At 36.7% G+C, this 20,276-nt stretch overlaps 1 protein-coding gene across 1 annotated transcript; it reads right to left on the bottom strand.

Moving 5' to 3' along the window:
* Positions 1-2,723: 2,723 nt before the first annotated feature.
* LOC139730917 (uncharacterized) lies at positions 2,724-18,885 on the bottom strand. The gene is made up of 4 exons (XM_071641797.1): positions 18,773-18,885; positions 9,048-9,585; positions 6,611-6,775; positions 2,724-4,272 (listed from the first exon to the last, which is right to left on the bottom strand). Exons 1-4 carry the CDS (start codon positions 18,777-18,779, stop codon positions 4,158-4,160), a joined length of 825 nt encoding a protein of 274 aa, XP_071497898.1. The 5' UTR covers positions 18,780-18,885; the 3' UTR covers positions 2,724-4,157.
* Between the last annotated feature and the right edge of the window lie 1,391 nt (positions 18,886-20,276).

The following is a 20,276-nucleotide window of genomic DNA, read 5'->3' as shown; positions in this document are numbered from 1 at the left end:
AGAATTTGGAAATAAATGAAATGAAAAATGAAAAATGAGATGTAACAAAAACCCAGATTTAGTGCTTCCAAATAGTTCTAAAATGTGATTTAGGTATAGAAACAACCAGTATCAAAATTTTAATCAGGATTGTTACAAAATGTGAACAAGCTTTAATAAGATTGTTTTTAGACTAAATGGTATACAGTTATGGTTTAATAAGAAACACAGCGATATCTCCCTATATTTTAGGTTTTACTGCAAAATTTCGGATAGGATGTTTGTAATACAACTGACCTACACATAGGCCTATGCATCAAATGTAATAATGCAAAAATTAAAAAAAAATCACTGCTCCCAAAGGTAAACTGTACCACTAACTTCCACTGCCACACCATGAACGGTATCTGTCTTTTCCATCAATGACAGCGCTAAACATTAAAAAATCATATATTATAAACTTTTGAGTGAACTGCATGATTCTCAATCTGCAATTATTCTTTCAATATCACCGAATTCCAGAGTGTCCAGAGTAGTAGAGTCTTTTTCAATAGTTTTGTCATGAAATAGCACTTGGTAGCATCACAAAGCACCAGTACCAGTATCACTTCTGTTGGAATACTTGAAAGATTCCATGGATTTCATACAATGAATAAACTTCTCTGGTTGTTCAGATGTAGTTTTGGAAGTCAACATAAAATGGCAGTGGATTCAACTTCAACAACCCCTCCCCCACCCCCACCCCCCCCCCCATTTTCATGCACACACACACACACACACATGTATGACACATGTACACACAGGTATGACCTTTGCCGTGTATTCCCTGCACTCACTAAAATCTCTTTGTTCAAATGTCATGCCACAGTGTCCTTTGTGCAAATTGTAAATGACCTTAGCTTGTATATATATATATATATATACTGTGTGTAAGGCAAATGAGATGTGAAAATACAGCTGTATGTATTTTTGTACATATCACCAGGAAAGCAGATCATTTATATACATATACAATTGTGTACATGTACATTTGAACAGCAAATACTAGGTAAGTGTAAATGTATTTGCTATTTTATTATGATTTGAGAGCAGAAGACTTTCTATTGCTGTATTAAAGATAAAAATTTGTTAAAGCAGTCCAAAAAAAATAAATAAACACACACACACACACACACACACACACCTTGCAGTATGTAGTACAGTTCTGTATACGCCATATATTTAGCGAGTCTAATTTTTTGCAATTTGGGATTTCCTGACAAATTTGTGAGTGGTCAAATTTGTCTTTGAGGAGTACAGTAATGAAGACAGAAATGTATGCCTGCACATCACATTTATGTTGGGACACAAATAGCACCCGACTCACAAAATTCACAACAAAAACCTCACAAAATATATGGTGCATACAGTAAATTCAATGACATGCAGCATGTATCATTCAAAGAATATGGTACATGTGACAAGTTGGCATATTTTTCATAATTTTATTATCAAAGACTAACAGACAATACTCACATTGGTTAAAAATCACCATGAATTGTGATCAGTTAATCCACACAACTTAATTGACTTCATATAAAAACATAAATGAACTTACCAACACAAGCACAGTAATCACTGGTACTTGGCAATACTCCATGATGATAATGAGGACTTCACCCAGAACCACGACATAGTTGAAGATATAGCAGCCTTCAATTACATATGTACACTTCACCAATGAACAGCTTGAAGCATTACAGCACTTACTGTCAAGATTCTGAATTCGAGTAACGGTAACAAGTCTACTGGGCTTTTTTTTCCCCTCTCCACAGCTACTATGCTAGTAACTACTGGTGACAATGTACTGTATGCCCTACAGCATTGTCACCCAAATGCCTAATAAGCAATAACAGCTATCAAATGGCGCACTTCTCAATGTATGTCAATCAACTTGTGAGCATTCACAGGTGCCTCCTTTAATTTTTGGAGGTCAACTTAATAACTAACTCATTAATTTCTCACTTCATGTTAATCAAAAGGGTGAGCTTTAAATCAGGACAAAGGGTATTCATTGTAGGCCTATATCATTTTCTCATTCATGGTGATGTACAGCCAGTGGCCATATTCCCCCTCCCTACACACACACAGAAGCACAGAAAAAGTCTTGCATGAATACATGGGTCCTCCAGTTCTAACCTACACAGGAGCAAAGGTATGTTCACTTGTTCCCCTACTAAAAAAACAAACAAAAACTAATAGTTATATGTTGTTTTGTTTTGTTTTAGGCGTGTGTGTATGTGCGTGTACGAGTACTCCGACTGAAGAACCTTTGGTAGCTAGAGGGAATTTACTCTGAAGGAACAACAAAACACAATCAGAAATCCCCCCCCCCCCCACAAGAAAAAAACAAACAAACTGAAAATTAAAAAAAAAACAAAAAAACAAAACAGTGTCCTGTTATCCCTTTTGCCATGTTAGAATACTTATGACAACAAGTGACAAGCAATCATGGACACACATGCATTACTGGTACAGTGTATATTAAATCAACAAATCATGGAATGGTTCATGGTGAAGGATTTCCTTTCTAGCATATTTGTTGTGATTTAAACTCGAAGTGTTGATAAAAGGCTGTTTGCTTGCTGCTGTTGTTGTTGTTTTAGTAATGGGAAAACAGCCTGTGAGGATACCTATGGAAAAATAGATCCACTTCATTTCTTTTTCTTTTCTTTTTTTTTTTTGGGGGGGGGGGGCATATCATAAAGGACCAAAGTAAATCAATCTGAAATGAAAACATTTGTGATGTTACACATAAATGCTTCCATAAAAATCAATTAGAGTTTGAGAGAGAGAGAGAGAGAGAACTCAAGTGCAAGGATACAACACTCACAATATAAAATTGATATTACTCTGATGAGTGTTTACATCTATAGCGTTAATCTCAGAAGAATAAACAGAGTACATATATACCTCCAAAATGCAAAGCATCATTGCAGAGCCCCATCACAGATGCACCGACGGATAGCTCTTCGTCCACATACATTGCAATGCAATTGATGCATGTATCTCATACATTACTACTCTTTTCCTCGGTTTGAATTTGGTGAAAAACGAAGTTTACAGGTTTTCAATTTGTGGCCACTAAAATCATGGGTTGTCACTGCGATGACACAATGAGCTAATCACACAATAATAAGCAACTTATATCCTCCCAAAATACCCCTGGCCATGGATGAAAGACACAACCTGGGTTGGTTGGTTGGTTGGTTGCACAGTGCTTCTTTCTCGACTATGAACACTATTTGTACACTGGTCTTGTGAGTGAAATGCAGTCCAGATCGGATCCAACTCTGCTATTGAGCCATCCCACGATGCACCTGAATTAGGGCTGGGCAGGAGACAATTACAAATTGGCTCTATCCCAAATTGTTTCCCTTGCTGTGCAAATCTTCAAAAACATCTGATGTGGATGGCTCATGATCATTAGTGATCACATTATAATATGTCCAACAGGCATCTTGCTGATTTTTTTTTTTTTTTTTTTACTATGATAACTGCTTCAAATCTGCTCCATTTAACAAGACATGAAATACAATTTTACACACCTACATAAATTTGGAAATGCAAGATCTTTATAAATCATAACTTTATAAACCAAATCTTTGAACAGCATAGTGCCTACTGAGCTTAAAGTATGACAAGACAAGAGTGAAGGATTTGTAAAGGTAAGAGCAATGAGTAAGCATCATCAATCTTCCTTGATGATGACAGATATCCATCCTAATGCTACAGAAAAAAAGGTGTTCCTGTACCCTGTGAGAACATAAAGCTCCTACATGCAGTTCATACCAACGGATCATGAACACGCATACGGTATGAATACTAGAATATAAATAACTGCTTTGCTTTGACAGCCTCACATACTTTGCAAATCGTATCAGGGGTCCACATAAACTCTTATCCAGGGATTACATGCAAGTAACTAAATTTCATTTCTCATGGGACAGATATAAATCTGCAAAACATTGGGGTCATTTGTAGAAAGCAGATACATCTGGCAAACAGTGTCTGCCTGTCTTTGAGCCAAGTATCATATGTGCCTGATATGATTGTCAGCTACCTAAAGCATGACTGAGACACAAAACACATTCAAATCACAAAACGGCTTTCTCTTCAGCTCCCAATAAAGAGCATGTTTATCGTCGTGGTGGACTGCGTCTGGGTCGGTCGTAGCCGTGGTCAAAGTTTCGGTCATATCCTCTGTCTGGTCCTCGGTCATACTGCGAGCGCTCCATACGGCCACTGCTATAGCTGCCATCATAGGATTGGAGAAAGGACAAGAGCAGAAAGAGTAATTACCAAATGGTAGATGTGTATAAATAGACCATTACTATGTGTCTCATTAATTCACGCTACGACCATGCGACATAGTCACACATATTAATTTTCTGCCTAAAAATAAAATACACCAATAGCACTTAACAGCACTTACAAAGTGTATCTCCACACCAAAGGATCCGCTCCATAATTCTATTTCTCTGAGTCATTATTGTCTCAGTGGTTGGTTGGGGGGGGGGGGGGGAGGGACAGACACAAGCCTATTATAGAATATGCCATATGAAAAGAAATTCAGTGTGCATTTCCATACCATGTTCAAGTTGGCTTAACAGAGCAAAACCTAACAAACTGAATTGCAGAACTTTCATCAGAATCAGTTATGGGATTTTGATGTTTTATCTATTCCATGAAACAGTCATATCTAGCAGCAAAACGTGATGTAAAACCAGAAATGATTGCATGCCTTTTAGTTTCGCAAATTTTGCAAGAGCCAAGATTCACAAAATTAAAATGCACATGAAAGTTCTTGTCTACACTATATGCATTGAATGCAAGTAGAAATTCACGAAAATTTCATGCCACAAAAAAAGGCTGCTGGTTCAAATTCGCTGAAATTTCATGCGGCAAAAAATTCTTGCTTTACAGTTTTGTAGATGAAGTAATGTCACTGCCTTTGAGTCTTCCACTGACCTGTACACAAATCTTCACTAAATTTCCTCTTTTTTTCTATCAAATCAACACACTCGCACACATAAACACACACACATTATTGTTTGGCAATTACACAAAAATTATTACTTTAAGGGGAAAGGATTTTAGTTGCAGGATTTTTGACACAAAACAAAATTTTCCTCTTTTTTTTTTTTCATATGATCAATGGGAATTTGATGATGACACCATCACCTCAGTTGATTTGCAGGTGGTTACAGACCAAAATCATTACTTAGTAAAACAATATGAAACGTGTGACAAATCCACATCAGCCTTACTCTTAATCTAATTTTGATGCAACTTCTCTTCTGTTCATCTGATTTTACTCTGGATATCCACTATACAAGTCAATTAGAATGTAATGACAAAGCACACTTTGACACACTTGCTTTAATCTGGTGCACTTATAAGACTTTTTTCTTCTACCCCTCATACAGCTGTTGTATTGCTAACAGGCACACAATGTGTCATATATCACATGCTACTTGATGACTCTTTGAAAATGAAAAATAAAGAAATACACAATTTCAGGGGAAGCATGACAAAAGACAGCCTTCATTCAATTTGAAATGCAGCGAATTTGGGATATTAGGCGTGCAAAACTATGCTTCAATAAACAGAAAACTTTGGTCAAAAGGTCAACAGCATGATAAAACAGAAGAAAATAATGGCAATCATTGATAATAAATGACTTTTCACCAAAACAGATAAAGTTGCTCAAATACTGCATAGTTGTTTCTTTGTTTTCAGGTTGATTGCCTTGTTATACCATAAACTTAATTGCTTCTTCCCCTTGAAGTAATATGCATAAAGGTCATATAATGCTGAAAGTAACTTCATGCAGTATGGAGAGTGAGTGAGAGAGAGAGAGAGAGAGAGAGAGAGAGAAGCATATAACTTTTGCAGAATCATTATCTTGCATTACATAACTATTGCAGCTTTGGGTATTTTGAACTGGATGGATGAGGCTTGAGATACAACCAATTTGCAAGAAATTATTCACAACCATTACACACCCACTCTGAACAGGAACACAGCAGCCGAGTTCACTTAACTTCAAAATATGTGTACACTTGGCAAGCAGCATAGCATAAAATATCAAAACTTGAAAATGTGCTATCCCTGTGGTTATTTTTTTCAATCTTTATCTATCATAATCACAGAACCAAAAAGAGGAATTTGAATAGGGGTTTATTACCTCTGTGTGGCTAAAGTCATACGAATATATTTCACTGTAAACATCACTAACATTTCTTTTAATTCTGAATCATTTGAAATTTCAATATCTTCATCCAATATCAGTTTGATAGCAAGCTACAAGTAACACAAAATGTCACTCAAACATATAACCTGATATTTTGAATTAGCATAATACAGGCTATTATCTTTTGTATCTCATTTATGATTGAAGATACATAAGAATTTCTCCCTGCCTGAAGGAAGTTCTGTATCAATGCTCAGTACATTGGACACAATACGCTCGAGAACCGCTTGCTTGTTTTGGAGAAGTAATCTTCAAAATTTTGTTTAAAGTATCTAGTTGAAAAGATTGACAGCAGGTTTCACAAAAGAATACTTTAGAAAACCATTCCGCATTTACCTAGGTGGGGGCCCAACAGGGTAGTCCCTTGGCTCTCGATCATAGTCTCTTCTTTGTTCACGGCGCACGTAATCACGACCACCTACGTCACGCCCACCCCCATAATCCCTGCCACCATAATCACGACCTCTTGGTCCAGTAGGGGGTCCACCAAAACCAGGGCTCCTAGAGTAAGACAAAGCACACGCATTATACGACATATTTGTTGCAAGAATATCCTGAAATCAAATGTTATAATAGACTAAACAAAAGGTATTTTGTGCAATCATAATGATATTAATACTTAAATAATATGGAACTAACGTAGGCACCAACATTATTGGGTGACACTTGTTTAAGGTCATCAAACTGTTGCTAGCTCATCTCTACGCTACTGCTCTGATTTTACTCGAGTGGTTAGTTGATACGGCTTCATAAGATGTGTCTACTCAGCTCAGTCCGTAGATATTTACATATTGTACAGCGCAAAAAGTTGTAAATCCTCATATGAGACTTCGCTATCCCGCTTCGCGTCTTCTGATCCCAAATGCTCGCTCTTGTTACTGTACTAAAGCGTACTGTGACTGTCGCGATGGGTAAAGATTGCGATAGTATACTAGCTTGCGACGAATAGGTGCGTGGTAGAACATCAACTGCTGTGCAATGTTTAGCAGTGACAGGGTTGCGAACTTGCGAAGATTACTGGACATCACTTATGACATGAAAACACCACACATATAAGCTCCTCCTTTGAAGGCATTACGAAGGTACAAGCTTAACAGATTTGATGATAATAATTGGCATGCATGGGAATAACAAGCAGCATGAATTCCTATTACCCAGTATTAGGATGAATGAGAGCACTTAAGGGACAGTACACACAAAAATATTAGCTACTTGTGTCACGATGTTGTAAGGTATGCCTCCGCTTGCCCAGCTTCATGGTAATCCACAAAGTTTGTACACTTTTTTTTTGTGGGAGTTATTCTTTGCTCCTCCCCGCATGACACTGTGGACATGACTTCTAAATTTGTGCAAAAAGTGCACAGAATAGTGATCTCTGACTTTCTACCCATAAACATTGCTTAAATTCTTCTTCCATTCAACTTAAAAAGCCATACCCTACATTCAAGAGACCATTATTTGCCAATAGTTCATAAATATCTGCTCTGGAAAACTCTCTTTTCTCTTTCTCTCTCTCTCTCTCTCTGACTCACAGACTGATATTTTCCTAATTTTGCCCAGCTGGCATTATGTGATGCATAGTCTACAAATGTTAATATTAGAGTTTTGTCCTATAACATGTCTGCAGTTTCCAAGGTATTGTAGGAAAAAGATAAAAGTTCTTATGTACATAATAATATATATATATATATATATATATTTTTTTTTTTTTTTTTTTTTTTTTTTGGGGGGGGGGGGGGAGTGGTGTGAGGGCAGGGACATGATCATGCTCATTAACATACAGTACAATAGCAAGGGGAAGGAATTAAGATTTGGCAATGGGGAGCTCTCATTACTTTTTTCAACAGCACTATTGGTCCTACAATTGTACTTACACATGCATTCTAATACACGTAAGGATGATACGGTAGTTTAAAAAAAAAGCAAAACATGACTGATTCATTCATGCCAACATGCACAAAACATTTATGCTGATACGGGAGCTGGTAATTGAACACAAACTATGGGAAATATTCCTTTCTGTTGAAAGTTCACAATGCAGAAGCACAGATGCCCTCGCTTCTAGTATGTTAACTACGTGATACAAGACGATCTCTTCAGTCCTCTAAAGAGCATCTGACTGAGGGAGATGGAGAGCGAACGATTTGCTGTTACAATTCTTTCAGTCTTCACTGTTTTAATTACACGCAATATAACAACAGTGACATCGAAACTCAGCAAACAGGGGTCGATTTTCTCAGAATTGCGATTTCACGCGTATCCAAGTGCTCTGTGCTAAAATATGAAATCGAGGCACGAAAGAGACGTATCTATTGCTGTCTCGCTGGCTCCGCTACAAAGGTGGCAATGAATTAAATGAAGGGATTGCCTTATCATGGATCATCAAGTGCAAAACACTCTACAATCGCGTAGAGCTGTGGGAGTCATTACACAGCAAATTGAAAGGAAAGCTTGACAAAATTGCGAAGTTAGCTTGATGTGGGACACTGAAAGTGCCGCTATTGCGTAGTTGTCAACATGGGGATAAGAGGATTGTAAGGGGGCTCCAGTTGATAAGTCCCCAAGACAACCATACTTGTCCAGTTGAATTTGCGAGAAGAAAATTTTTCCAACTGCTGCAAAGATAGCACCAAAAGACTGGAGCAGTAAAGAGCATCTCTGCGTTTTCTTTCGTTTTGTTTTGCTTTTTCTTTTGCTTTTCAAAGCAGATGTTTAGCTATATCAAATCGACCCCTTTCGCTAACATAAGTAGCACACTTCCACTAAGCGATACCTGCGACGAACTGGTGATCTGCTGCGATACGCTGTCTCTCCGTAACTGTATGAATCGTTATATCTCGAACCCCTGCTGTCATCTCTGTAGCCACCACCGCGACCATAGTCACCAGATGCGTAGCCACCACCGCTGCCACGGCCATAATCGCTAGGATAGTCGCGATAAGAGCCCCGTGGTGACCGTGGTGCTCCATATCTTCCTCCCCCTCCACCGCTGGGTGGTCGTCCGCCATCGCGTCTCCCTCCTCCTCCTCTACCACCACCTCTTCCACCACCTCCGCGCCCACCACGACCATTCTGGGCTCGAGATGGCTCCACTTTAATACGACTTCCGAGGAGAGTGCGACCATTAAGCTCTCGCAGTGCTGTCTCCGCTTCTGCCAAAGACTCATACTCTACGAAAGCGAAGCCTGGTGGGCTGCGAGCCATCCACACATCTACAAGACGGCCATATTTACCGAATTCTCTTTGTATGTCTTCCTTGGTGGTGTCATGATTGAGGTCGCCGACATAAAGTCTGCCTTCTAGAAATTGGTCTGATAAGATGAGGTGACGAAAATGCAGTAAATGAGATAAGTTGTATACACATGATTTTAAATTTACTAGGTAGGTTAAGAAAATTATTTGTTTACACTGAGGACAATGGAAAAAAGTAGAGGAAAAGAGCACAACCATTTAAAAAATGGATAGAGAAAATTATCAACACATCATGAAAAGTCAAGCAATTACACAATGCATTTACATGAGCATCCTACCATTTGAGAATCTTAAAAAGTCTGTAGAATGTATCATGCTTGTACTGTATACAGCTGTATGACATCTGAAACAGTACACCTTAATTTGTACATAGAGAAACTGTTTAATGGAATGAATATTGTCTTACACAACAGGTGTAAAATACAATGTAGTAATATTGCTCTTGTCAGTATACTTTGAGAAAAGTAAGGACTTTGCATGTAATCAAAGTCACATACTGTAAAAGTGGATATTTTCGTGGGAGTCATCTTTTGCACAAGACTGGTTAAGATGAATTCCTTGTGTTTTTACAATTGTAATTCCGCTAAATCAGGCCATTATTTGCTGGAACATATGGCAAGCAAAACTAATTGTTTGCTTTTATTTTCACGCTAACTTCTGGTTGCGCAAAATGCGAGAAAATTTCCACATTTACAGTACTACAAAATGACCACTGTAACATGTTAATACAAAATGTAGCACAAGATTGCATGAGTTATTATCCATAATCAGCCGATCACAATGACTATGCTATATCAGAAACTGTTGCATTCACATTTGATTCCCCCTCCCCCTTTTTTTAAAACACACTTAAATCGGTTTGACAGTAACTGTAACTAAACCTCAATTGATATTCTGTTTCACTCTTTTGGGCTCTACAGTCTATATCACACTGACAAATAAAGGCAACTCGTATTACTCAATCTGTTTAAAGCTCACAAGAGTTATATCAATTTACTCTGCTGCCACCAAACTACTTCAAAGTTGTTCAACCACATTCCTAACTACAACAAGAAAGTTCAGTAAACTCTGCAAAAGTTAAAGCCACACAGATTGATTTTGCAACTACATTGTAAGTACGGTAAATTTCAAAGTCAAGAAATTAAAACAGTTTTTTGTTTTCCTTAGAAACTGGAAACTTGAATATTGCATAAATCAAAAAATCTTTTTCTCTTGTCTCATACACTGTACTTCATTGTGTCTGAAAAATGAGCATGTTCAGACCTTGTCCTCGCGCAATTCTTTCCCTCCATCAAACTTTAAAATCACAATTTCTTCAAACCTTCACTTACTGCATTTTCTTGCGTACACTGTAGTCCTGACATTGGTACAAATGTACAGTAAGTCTATACTCAAAAGTAACATTCAAAACTTTACCTACATGTGTAACGGTACCTACAGTACAAATGCACGTTTCATAACTGACGCTTCAATCTAGATTGAATACAATTTAATTCTAGGAGCGTACTGGGAACCATAATGAAATGTTTTAGCCCACTGCAAGAAAGCTTAATCTTTGTATTACACATAAAATTCAATCGTTGCACTGTTTGCATCTCTTGGCCTTTTTTACGATCAGTGGTGTAACTTTTGTACTCAGAGGGTCAAAATTTCAAACAAAATATTTTTTCATTATTCTGTTTGATTCCTGTTGGAAAGTATTCAAATTTTTGAAAAAATGACATTTCAGACCTTAAAGCTGAAGAGTTATTGGTGTAATTTAAGAAAAACCCTGGCACCTGAAGTAAATTTAAGCAAAATTTTGTTTTCATGAATTGCACCATAATGACAAAACTCTGTAGTCAAACTTCACCATGCAAAGTTTATATGGTTAACAACAATATATAGTTTGTGAATCAAAACTATTTGGGGGTTGAATATAAAGTGAATTAAAAAAAAAATACATGAGATTTATAAATTTTTGGTAAAAATACCAATTGACATGCAATTTTTAAGATTTTAACTATTTATTGGAGGGCAAGCCAGGTCAAACTCTATACTATAACAAGTCTTTAAGAAGGGCTACCTTCCTATGTAGGTTAAATGAAATTCCAATCATTTCTTTAAATCTTGGATTTTTCACACATGGATGTTTCGGAGGTGACAGTTAACATAATAGAATGTTTCGGAGGTGACATTAATATTAACTCTCAGTTTTTTTGAGAATAAGTGACAATAACACAAAACTTCTTCTATTTATCAATGTTTTTAATAATTATAACTCGAGAACAAGAAATTAACTCCTGTTTCAAGCAGATAAACCACACAGAACAAGTGTTTTTTTACACTTCATTAATTAGCATGGGCACCGGTAGTTTGCCTTCCATTTGGACGAAGGTTGTAAGCTAAGTATTGTAATCTGAAGAAACATGGCATTCCATTTTCTACCTTAAATTGAGATGAGGGTGTGAGATCATTTTAGTAATGTTTCTTTGCTCTCAGAACATTTTATTCCACAACACCAGGGAAGAATCACTTCGTTTCGGAGGTGACATTCAATGTTAACATTGTGTTGAAATATTCATTTACAGTAAGAATATGACAGACATAAGCTAGATATTGTAACCTGAAGAAAATTGGCATTCCATTTTCTACCTTAAATTGAAATGAGGGTGTAAGATCATTTTAGTAATGTTTCTTTGCTCTCAGAACATTTTATTCCACAACACCAGGGAAGAATAACTTTGTTTTGGAGGTGACATTCAATGTTAACATTGTGTTCAAGTATTCATATAGTATGTCCCCCCCCCCCCAAAAAAAAAAATACAATTAGACTTTTGCATTGATAGCACCCAATATGATTAAATCAGCTAAAATCTACTTTGGGGTCTTAAATTATAACATCTTAGCTCTATTTTGCAGAAAGCCCCAGTCAATTTGGTTAAGTGGTCTCAAAGAAATGTGGATTGTTATAAAGGATGTCAGGAGTCTGATTCTTCCAAGTTTAGCACTTGGATGCTCTTGGAAGTGTATGTGTAAACACAATATACAGAACTTGGAGGGAAGGGATTCCTGACATGGTCTACAAAAATCCTCATTTCTCTTTGACCTCTGAAGCAAATTGAATGGGGTTTTCTGTAAGGTGTGGGCAATGAGTTATAGTTTCAATCCCTCAAATTGTATTTTAGATTGATTCACTATCTTTAAAGTTATCGTTGCGGAGGGTATCATTGTAATTTTTTGGTGGGGACATAGGTTATGAATGCCAAAAGCAAAAATTCTTATTTGACTTGTATTATGTTTTTGTTTGCACATAGTATTATAAATAGATTAATTCAAGGATGTTCATGAATTCTTCATCATTCTTGATAGCCACCATACAAATGTTATAATGCTGGTGAAAGGTGTTTGGTTCATCTGGGATAAATTTTCTATATACCAGATTCATTTAAACTGTTGACATTTCTAAAATATATTTTATGTATCTTTCTGAATTGCTTGAAAATTACCAGCAAATCATATATATTAGTCACTTTTGAGAGTAAAAAGTATAAGATAAGAAAAAAATCATTTTATTGTTTTGGAGGTGACACAACACAGAGACAACCCAACTTCTCAGGTGTTACAATGTAACTAATACACTATGTATATTGTGAACATTCATGTCTTTCCTCATGGCTTTAATTTTCAAATATAAGCTCTTTCTTTCAGTTCTTACTTGTTATTTTGTTTAGTTATTCTCTTTCATGATAGTGGATACCAGCTCATATTTTGTTTTAGATTGTAATTCATACTAATCTTTAGCAAGTTTTTACAGTTTGGTTAAGACAACAGTTTGTGTTTCCCAGCTGAAGAGAGCAGCATAATGCTTTTGTGTGAACTTATGGGGAATTTTTTTTTTTTGTTCAGTAATTTTACCCATCAACTTCGCAGAAGGTCCCGGACACAAACTCGTCTCAAATAACCCTATAAGGGACCGAAAAAGGACAAGTTCACCTCAATAGACACGAGGGTTGAGTAAATACAGCAATATTAGTAAAACACATCAGTGAGAGTTTGAGGAAAATAAGACAATCCGTTCCAGAGTTATGAATTTTTGAAGTTTCTGCTCAGTCAAAGCTGAATGAGAAGACTTCTATAGCTTGTGATGTCACACGTGTACAAGGATATAGAGAAAGTATCAAGAAAATTCAACATATTTTCACTTTTCTTGCATAACAAAAGAACACTTGACTTCTCTCTTTTGGAAGGCAGGGTGAATAATATTGCCCTAACATACATCAGTAGCAAGTTGAAGAAATGTGCACTTTTTTCAAAAAGTAAAGTTTTGTGAAATTCACTTATATTTTCTTTATATCGTTGTATGCATGTGACATCATACACTGTCGTAGTCGTCTCATCCAACAGTGATTGCATAGATACTTAAAAAAACCCATAACTTTTGAATGGATTGTCCAATTTCCCAAACTTTCAATGATGTGTTCTACTAATGTTGTTGCATTCACTCAATCCACATGTACATGTATATGAAGGTGGACTTGTCCTTTAAGAAACCATTTTCTTTTCCTTGAAATTCCAGTACTTAAAGCCAAATTCTAAGATAAAACAACAAAACAAGGTAAACACGTCATCAAAATTATATTGAGATAGAACTACAAATCTTGTTTTTGGATCTTTCCCTTTCCAGTCCTGGGGACTTGTTCCTCTGTTCACTTTAGTTGTCAGATAACTTCAGTAATCTTAAAAAAAAAATACAATGTCATAAACAGTTGGTTCAACTTGGAAAATGTAATAATTATTGTCATATTAAAAAAAAAAATCACATAATTTTGTTTATGATTACCACGTTGTACATGGAAAAACAATAACTAAGAATTCAAGAACAAGTTGTGCACCAGCTATAGGCATGTGGCCTTTTTGTGGAGTTTGATTATTTTATGATTTTTTTTTTAAGATTGTGGACTAGGGCATGCATGAATTGCCACATGTATCACTTTGGTATCAAGGGAATTCTGGTGAGCTAGGTATACAAAAGTCACTTCTATTGTGATGATTTTGTAGATATTAAATGTATTTGAAAATGTTAATAGATAGTGAAAAGGAACTGAAGTCTTGCCTTTCACTATCACATAACAATACGGTGTAAACTAACAATGTCACCTCCGAAACACAAGAAAAAGCAACCTACATGGAAAGCTGTGATTGGTAAATCTTCACAACTAAATTGCTTAAATTGGAAATCAAGCTTCTAAGATGAAAGCATCTATATGTTTACTTAACTAAAGCAGGAGAATTGATCTTGATTACAATATTATATATACAACAGATGGGTGTATTTTGTGCATTCTCTTTGTTAAAAAAGTGAAAAAATGTAAATTTGCCCTAAAACGTACAGTATAGTAATAAAAATAAGAGTGAGAGTGTGTTAGTTGATTTCTCCACTTGGAGACTTATGTTACTGAAATAAATGAAACCATTGGTGTACATGATATGGTTTCTCTTCAATAGAAATGAGCAAAAACTCTTGTTAACAGTGTTTTGTCACCTCCGAAACAGTAATTCTTAGTTTTTACTAGATCTTTTATTAATCTCTAGAAAATTCTCACTTCCTGTTGCCATATTACTATTTTCATCCAAAAGAGATTCCTGTCAATTGGACAGAATCAAACAAAATTGCTGTGTCTTCGAGAAATTATCAAATATAATACGCTTGTTGTTTCGGAGGTGACGATTGTTTCGGAGGTGACAAGTGTTAACGGAAAATTGTAAATTGCTCCGAAATGAAAACAACAGGCTATATTTCTACTACCTTCCTTCAGAGATAATGTGAGGGGATATGTTACATTTTTGTAAATGTAATGTATAACTGATGTCAAGAATAAAAAAATCAAATACATAAATCTGTTGTCTCGGAGGTGACAGAAAAGTTAACGGAAAAGTTGCATAAATTTATAAACACTCACCAAAAAATGATAAGCTATTTGAATCAAATAATCTTTGGATCCAAGTTAAGTCAGATTGATTACTATTCTGTTTTGATGGAAATTAGCAAAGTTGAATTTTATAATTGTGAGCAAGAGCTAACTCAAAAGAGGGGTTAATTGTTAACGGAAAATGTCACCTCCGAAACATAAAGTTTGGACAATTTCAGTCTTTAAAGAAGACAAAGCAGAACCTGGTAAACATAATAGTTCTTAATGTTGGATACCTGTCTATCACCACAACAACAAAAATAATGAAAAGGAATGAACAATTTAATATGCTAGGTCTGACAAAAAAACCATGCCAGAGTGCATACACCAAAAGTGTTGGATTTCAAGCATGTAAGTGCATGCCACATCTGAAAGAAAAAGAGAGGAAAGTTCATTAAGGTACCCAAGGTAGACACTGTGGGTGGTAAGTTTATGAGAAAAAATAATGCATATCTGTCAGTGTATAAGAAAGTTATACACCAATTAGTGCCAAAACCGTGTTTTACACCACTGATTGTAAAAATGGCCATTTAGAATGCTTACAGTACATGCTACCTGTATGGCACACTCTTGACCACATCTTCAGGTGCTACAATGTGTACACAATGTGTAGGTACACTTGTACAAATGTAGCAAGGCAAGCTTCTCAACCTTGTTCAGCATAGTATGGTACAATTTGGATACATTCAGGCTACTCTTACAGTACCGGTACTTCAAGTTTGGATGGAATGTACAGTCTTTTACATATTAGGTCAAGTAAAAAAAGAAAGTACAAATTTTTGTAGTTTCTCATCTGGATTTTTGTAGACAGATGATGTGGGAAAATTAATTCTCTTAAAAACAGCAAGAACATGATTGCCAAAACGTCAGGAGTGGGTACACAAAAGATGCAAACAGGGACAGGGAAGACAAATTTGTAATATTTTCATTAGCATTTTGTAAAAAAGTAAATGGTTACCAAAAAAAAAAAAAAATTGAAGCGGCGCCAAAATTGGACATGCAAAGGATGGAGGATGAAAAACTACTTTCTGTCGTTACTTGGCCTCACCAGTTACTTACAGAGTGACAGGCACACATTGACATACAATGTAGTAACTATATTTCAAACCAATTTCGTCTCGTCACAACAAAATAAATTTCTTTCCATTGTTGTATAAAACACAGGTTTCATAAGTCATGACATGTATTTGTCATGTACAGAAGTTCGAAGAAACACAAACTTCTAATACCATAGAAACACACGTCATCTTGTGTGTGCATTACATAACAACCAATAGCACAAATGCACTACAACTTAATGCAGAGCAGGTTTGAAAGAATACTTGAAAATATTGCCTATTAAAAGCACAGATATATTTCATCTTTTGTTGGATTTACTGAAATACATGTACTGTACAGGATAGAGTCTACAACAACCAGTTTACCACTACACATCACCACATGCATCACAGCGAGATTACCACCCAGATTAGAACTGTACAACTCTGAAACACAGGCAATTCAGCCATATAACTAGCTGCCTCATCTTACAGGAGAGCTTGAGATGCCAACATTGTCAGCAAAAAGCAGACTAGACCATCATAGTCATACCTGTTTCATACTCCATACAAGCGAGGTTCAAAATGTTAGAAATCAAACAAATGCTCATGTCTATATCAAGCTCAGAGCCTATAGCCTAGTGTAAAGCAAAGGGGTATTTGCACATCAGGCAGGGGCCCTTATTATGTAGGCCTTAAAATCGCCACCCTGCATAGACCCTAAAATGAATTAGGTAGGGGATCTATAGCTAAAAGCGCAAAGAACAAAAGTAAATGTGCAGGACTGTGCGCAGTATGCTTGGAACTTTGCTGGGTTGGAACCCTACCACAACCCAGCAAACCAAAGTGAAAACAGGCCGGTTTTTCTTGAAAATTGTAAATTTAAGTAAGAAATACCCATTATATCAATAAGAATAACCTTACATACTGTATGTAAATTGTTACCACGGTTCCCTGTGTGCTTCATACAGTGTATATGGGGGCGTGGTTGTGGTGAGGTGCGGCTTTATTTTGTTGTTGTTGATTTAGCCCATATACATATCAGAAGTAACAAAACTGCATCAAGGTTTGACCTCCTGTGCCAAAATTTGACCTTGTTCAAAACTAAAAGCATAAGTTTTGAGGTTTCTACAACTAGCCCCCAGGCCGGGTAAAGTCAGATGGCATTAAATTTATGTCCTATGCTATGGTCAATTTATGCCAATGGCAGAATGGGCAGCTTATGAGCAATCTTGTGGTTGACTCAACTTGACATCTATGTGTCACGTCCACTGTGATACTACAGACAGGGAATAATTTTCCTGGTATCGCGTCGCAATTTGCTATGCATTTTTAACACTGCTACACAAACTAACTTTTGTGTAGCAGTTTTCTTCCATAGAAGTGTACCGGATAGCATTTAAAATATTGTTCATCAGCTGAAATTGCTAATCAAATTTGAGTTGGAAAATTATTCCCTGCTATTGAGTGCTAGAGTACCAGACCAGGCTATATTGCAAAAGGTCAATACTTCATATAAATTTATAAAGCCTAAAGATGAAGCTCGAGAGCGAGAGTAGACTCTCTAACATTTAATACTAGTTACTCTAGACACGTCTGTAAAATTTGATAGAGTTTTCTAACGATTCTAGCTGTTGTATGACAATAAAGTGACTCAAATGACTGGTCCTCTGAGCTGAGCTGAGCTGACTCATTGTGAGTAAATGTGACTGGCTACAAACGGTCTCCATGTCTGCTTTGCTTGTCATACTCCAGCTCCAACTAGCATAACTCTGGAGTCTACGCTTTCAACACAAGTTTGGATTGCAGATCCTTGGCTGACCTGGCGATGGCGCAAGTTGTCTAGCTTGCCTGGATTTGCGGGGCACAAGCAAGGCAAAGGCTGAAGTGAAAGTGAACAGTGAAAGCTCTCCCCAGCTTTGTGTAGGCTCCTTCAAGGCTTCAGTGCAGTACGTGTGCGCGTGGCGCGAAGAGTTGTTCCAGTGATGAACGCTGCCATGATAAATGCACGGTGCACGGCATGGGGGCATAGAACGGGCTTAGGGCAAAGGAGTGCGACAGCGTAGAACGAAGGCGAAGAGGATACACACCGCGATAAGACATGAACAGAAACATAATTCTACAACTCTTAAAGAGATGTGAAACTGATATCAATGGTCCGCCCATTTCTAGGAAATATAAAGAAAATGATTACGGTCAAATCACACGGAAAACAGACCAAAATACAAAATATTTCAGCAAATTGTCAGCAGTCTTACCCTTCATTTTGATGCCCGGTTATTCGACGCGTCCTTCCCAGATGCGATGATGACGTAGGGTTTCGTCGCGCTAATTAAACCGCTGTATGGCCGAACGTACACAAGTCCCCATGCCCCATGTACAACAATACATCATGTACCGCTTCGAAGAATATTACTAACGCCCTCTAACGATAAGAGCCGTGTGCTGGTCCAGCGAAGAAAATGCAGTTGTCAGTGACCACCATGCAGCCAAACTTATAATTATTGTATGGTAGTGAAGTCTGAGGATATGGAGAAATAAAGCAAACTGAAGTTTTCCTCAGGAATCTTTTTTTCTCTATATTACGTAGTATCTGTGCGTATATGTACCCCAGACTGAATGGGGTCTGGATGAGGATCGATTTCAAACCATATCGTATTTTCTGTTGAAATTCATCTCCGACATGCATTCAAAAGATAAACATTTTAGACTTGACCCCTCATGGTAAAAAATTCATTGAAGACACATTTGATCAAGCTGGTCTATCCAGTATTTGGCTTGGCAAAAATGAAAATGCTGGATTGGGCTTAAATATTAATTCTCTAGTAAAATCAAGACTGAATGGTATTTACTTGTCAGGAATGGGGAGTCGCATTATAGTCAAATCATACTTGCACAAATTATAGAATATCAAAAGTAACCATGTGCTTGAAAACTACCGTACTAAATCACCCTAAATAAATCTGATGTTTTTACTTTACGCAGGTTTTGGTGTAAATCACAAACTACCTGTAAACAAAGGTCAATTTAATGCAGACACACACCACATTAATGCAGTGCACATTCTACTTGTCTTCTCACATTTTATAAGGTGATGAATTTCACTATTGTGATTGCCCTTATTTTCAAAGAGATATACAGTATTATATGTATATGTATCTGCCTAAAGAGTTATGTACAAGAAGGTTTCCAAGTCCTTTTCACATGACAGAACTTTATGATACTACATGTATATAAACACTGCACAGTTGAAGAAGTGATTATGTTGCAATTTTCTCAAAATTCTGAAGAAAATTTTTTAAGCGCCATAAATGGTGTACCAGTAAAATAGAGTTGGACCAACGCACACTCGTAGCAGGATAGTGAAACAGCCTGCCTTGTTTTAATAGCTTGTACTGTAAGACTGTCATGTACGGTGGATGTTGTAGATTGTCTATGTACTGAGTAAATTATCTATAGTTGTTAACAAGGATGGTGTTTTACTATACATGCATTATTTAGTTTTGTTTGTTGTTCTCTTCATTTGGTATACTCATGTTTGTACTATCATGCACTATTCTTTTATATTTTTGTGCCATATGTAAATGTATATAGTGTATACGTGGATATTGTATTCATTAAGTTTGTTATACTGATGATGAACCCGAGCTCCTCACCTCGTATGATCATTTGCTGAAAATCATATGTATCATATGCAAGGGCGCCGGAAGCGCGGGGGGGCAAAACGAGTTTTTGCCCCCCACCCCCAAAGTACCCCCCGTA

Source organism: Diadema antillarum, unplaced genomic scaffold (assembly GCF_040938485.1).
Source record: "Diadema antillarum isolate AM-2024a unplaced genomic scaffold, OU_Dant_1.0 seq00000343_RagTag, whole genome shotgun sequence".
NCBI lineage: Eukaryota > Metazoa > Echinodermata > Echinoidea > Diadematoida > Diadematidae > Diadema > Diadema antillarum.
This window is presented reverse-complemented; position numbering and strand designations above follow the sequence as displayed.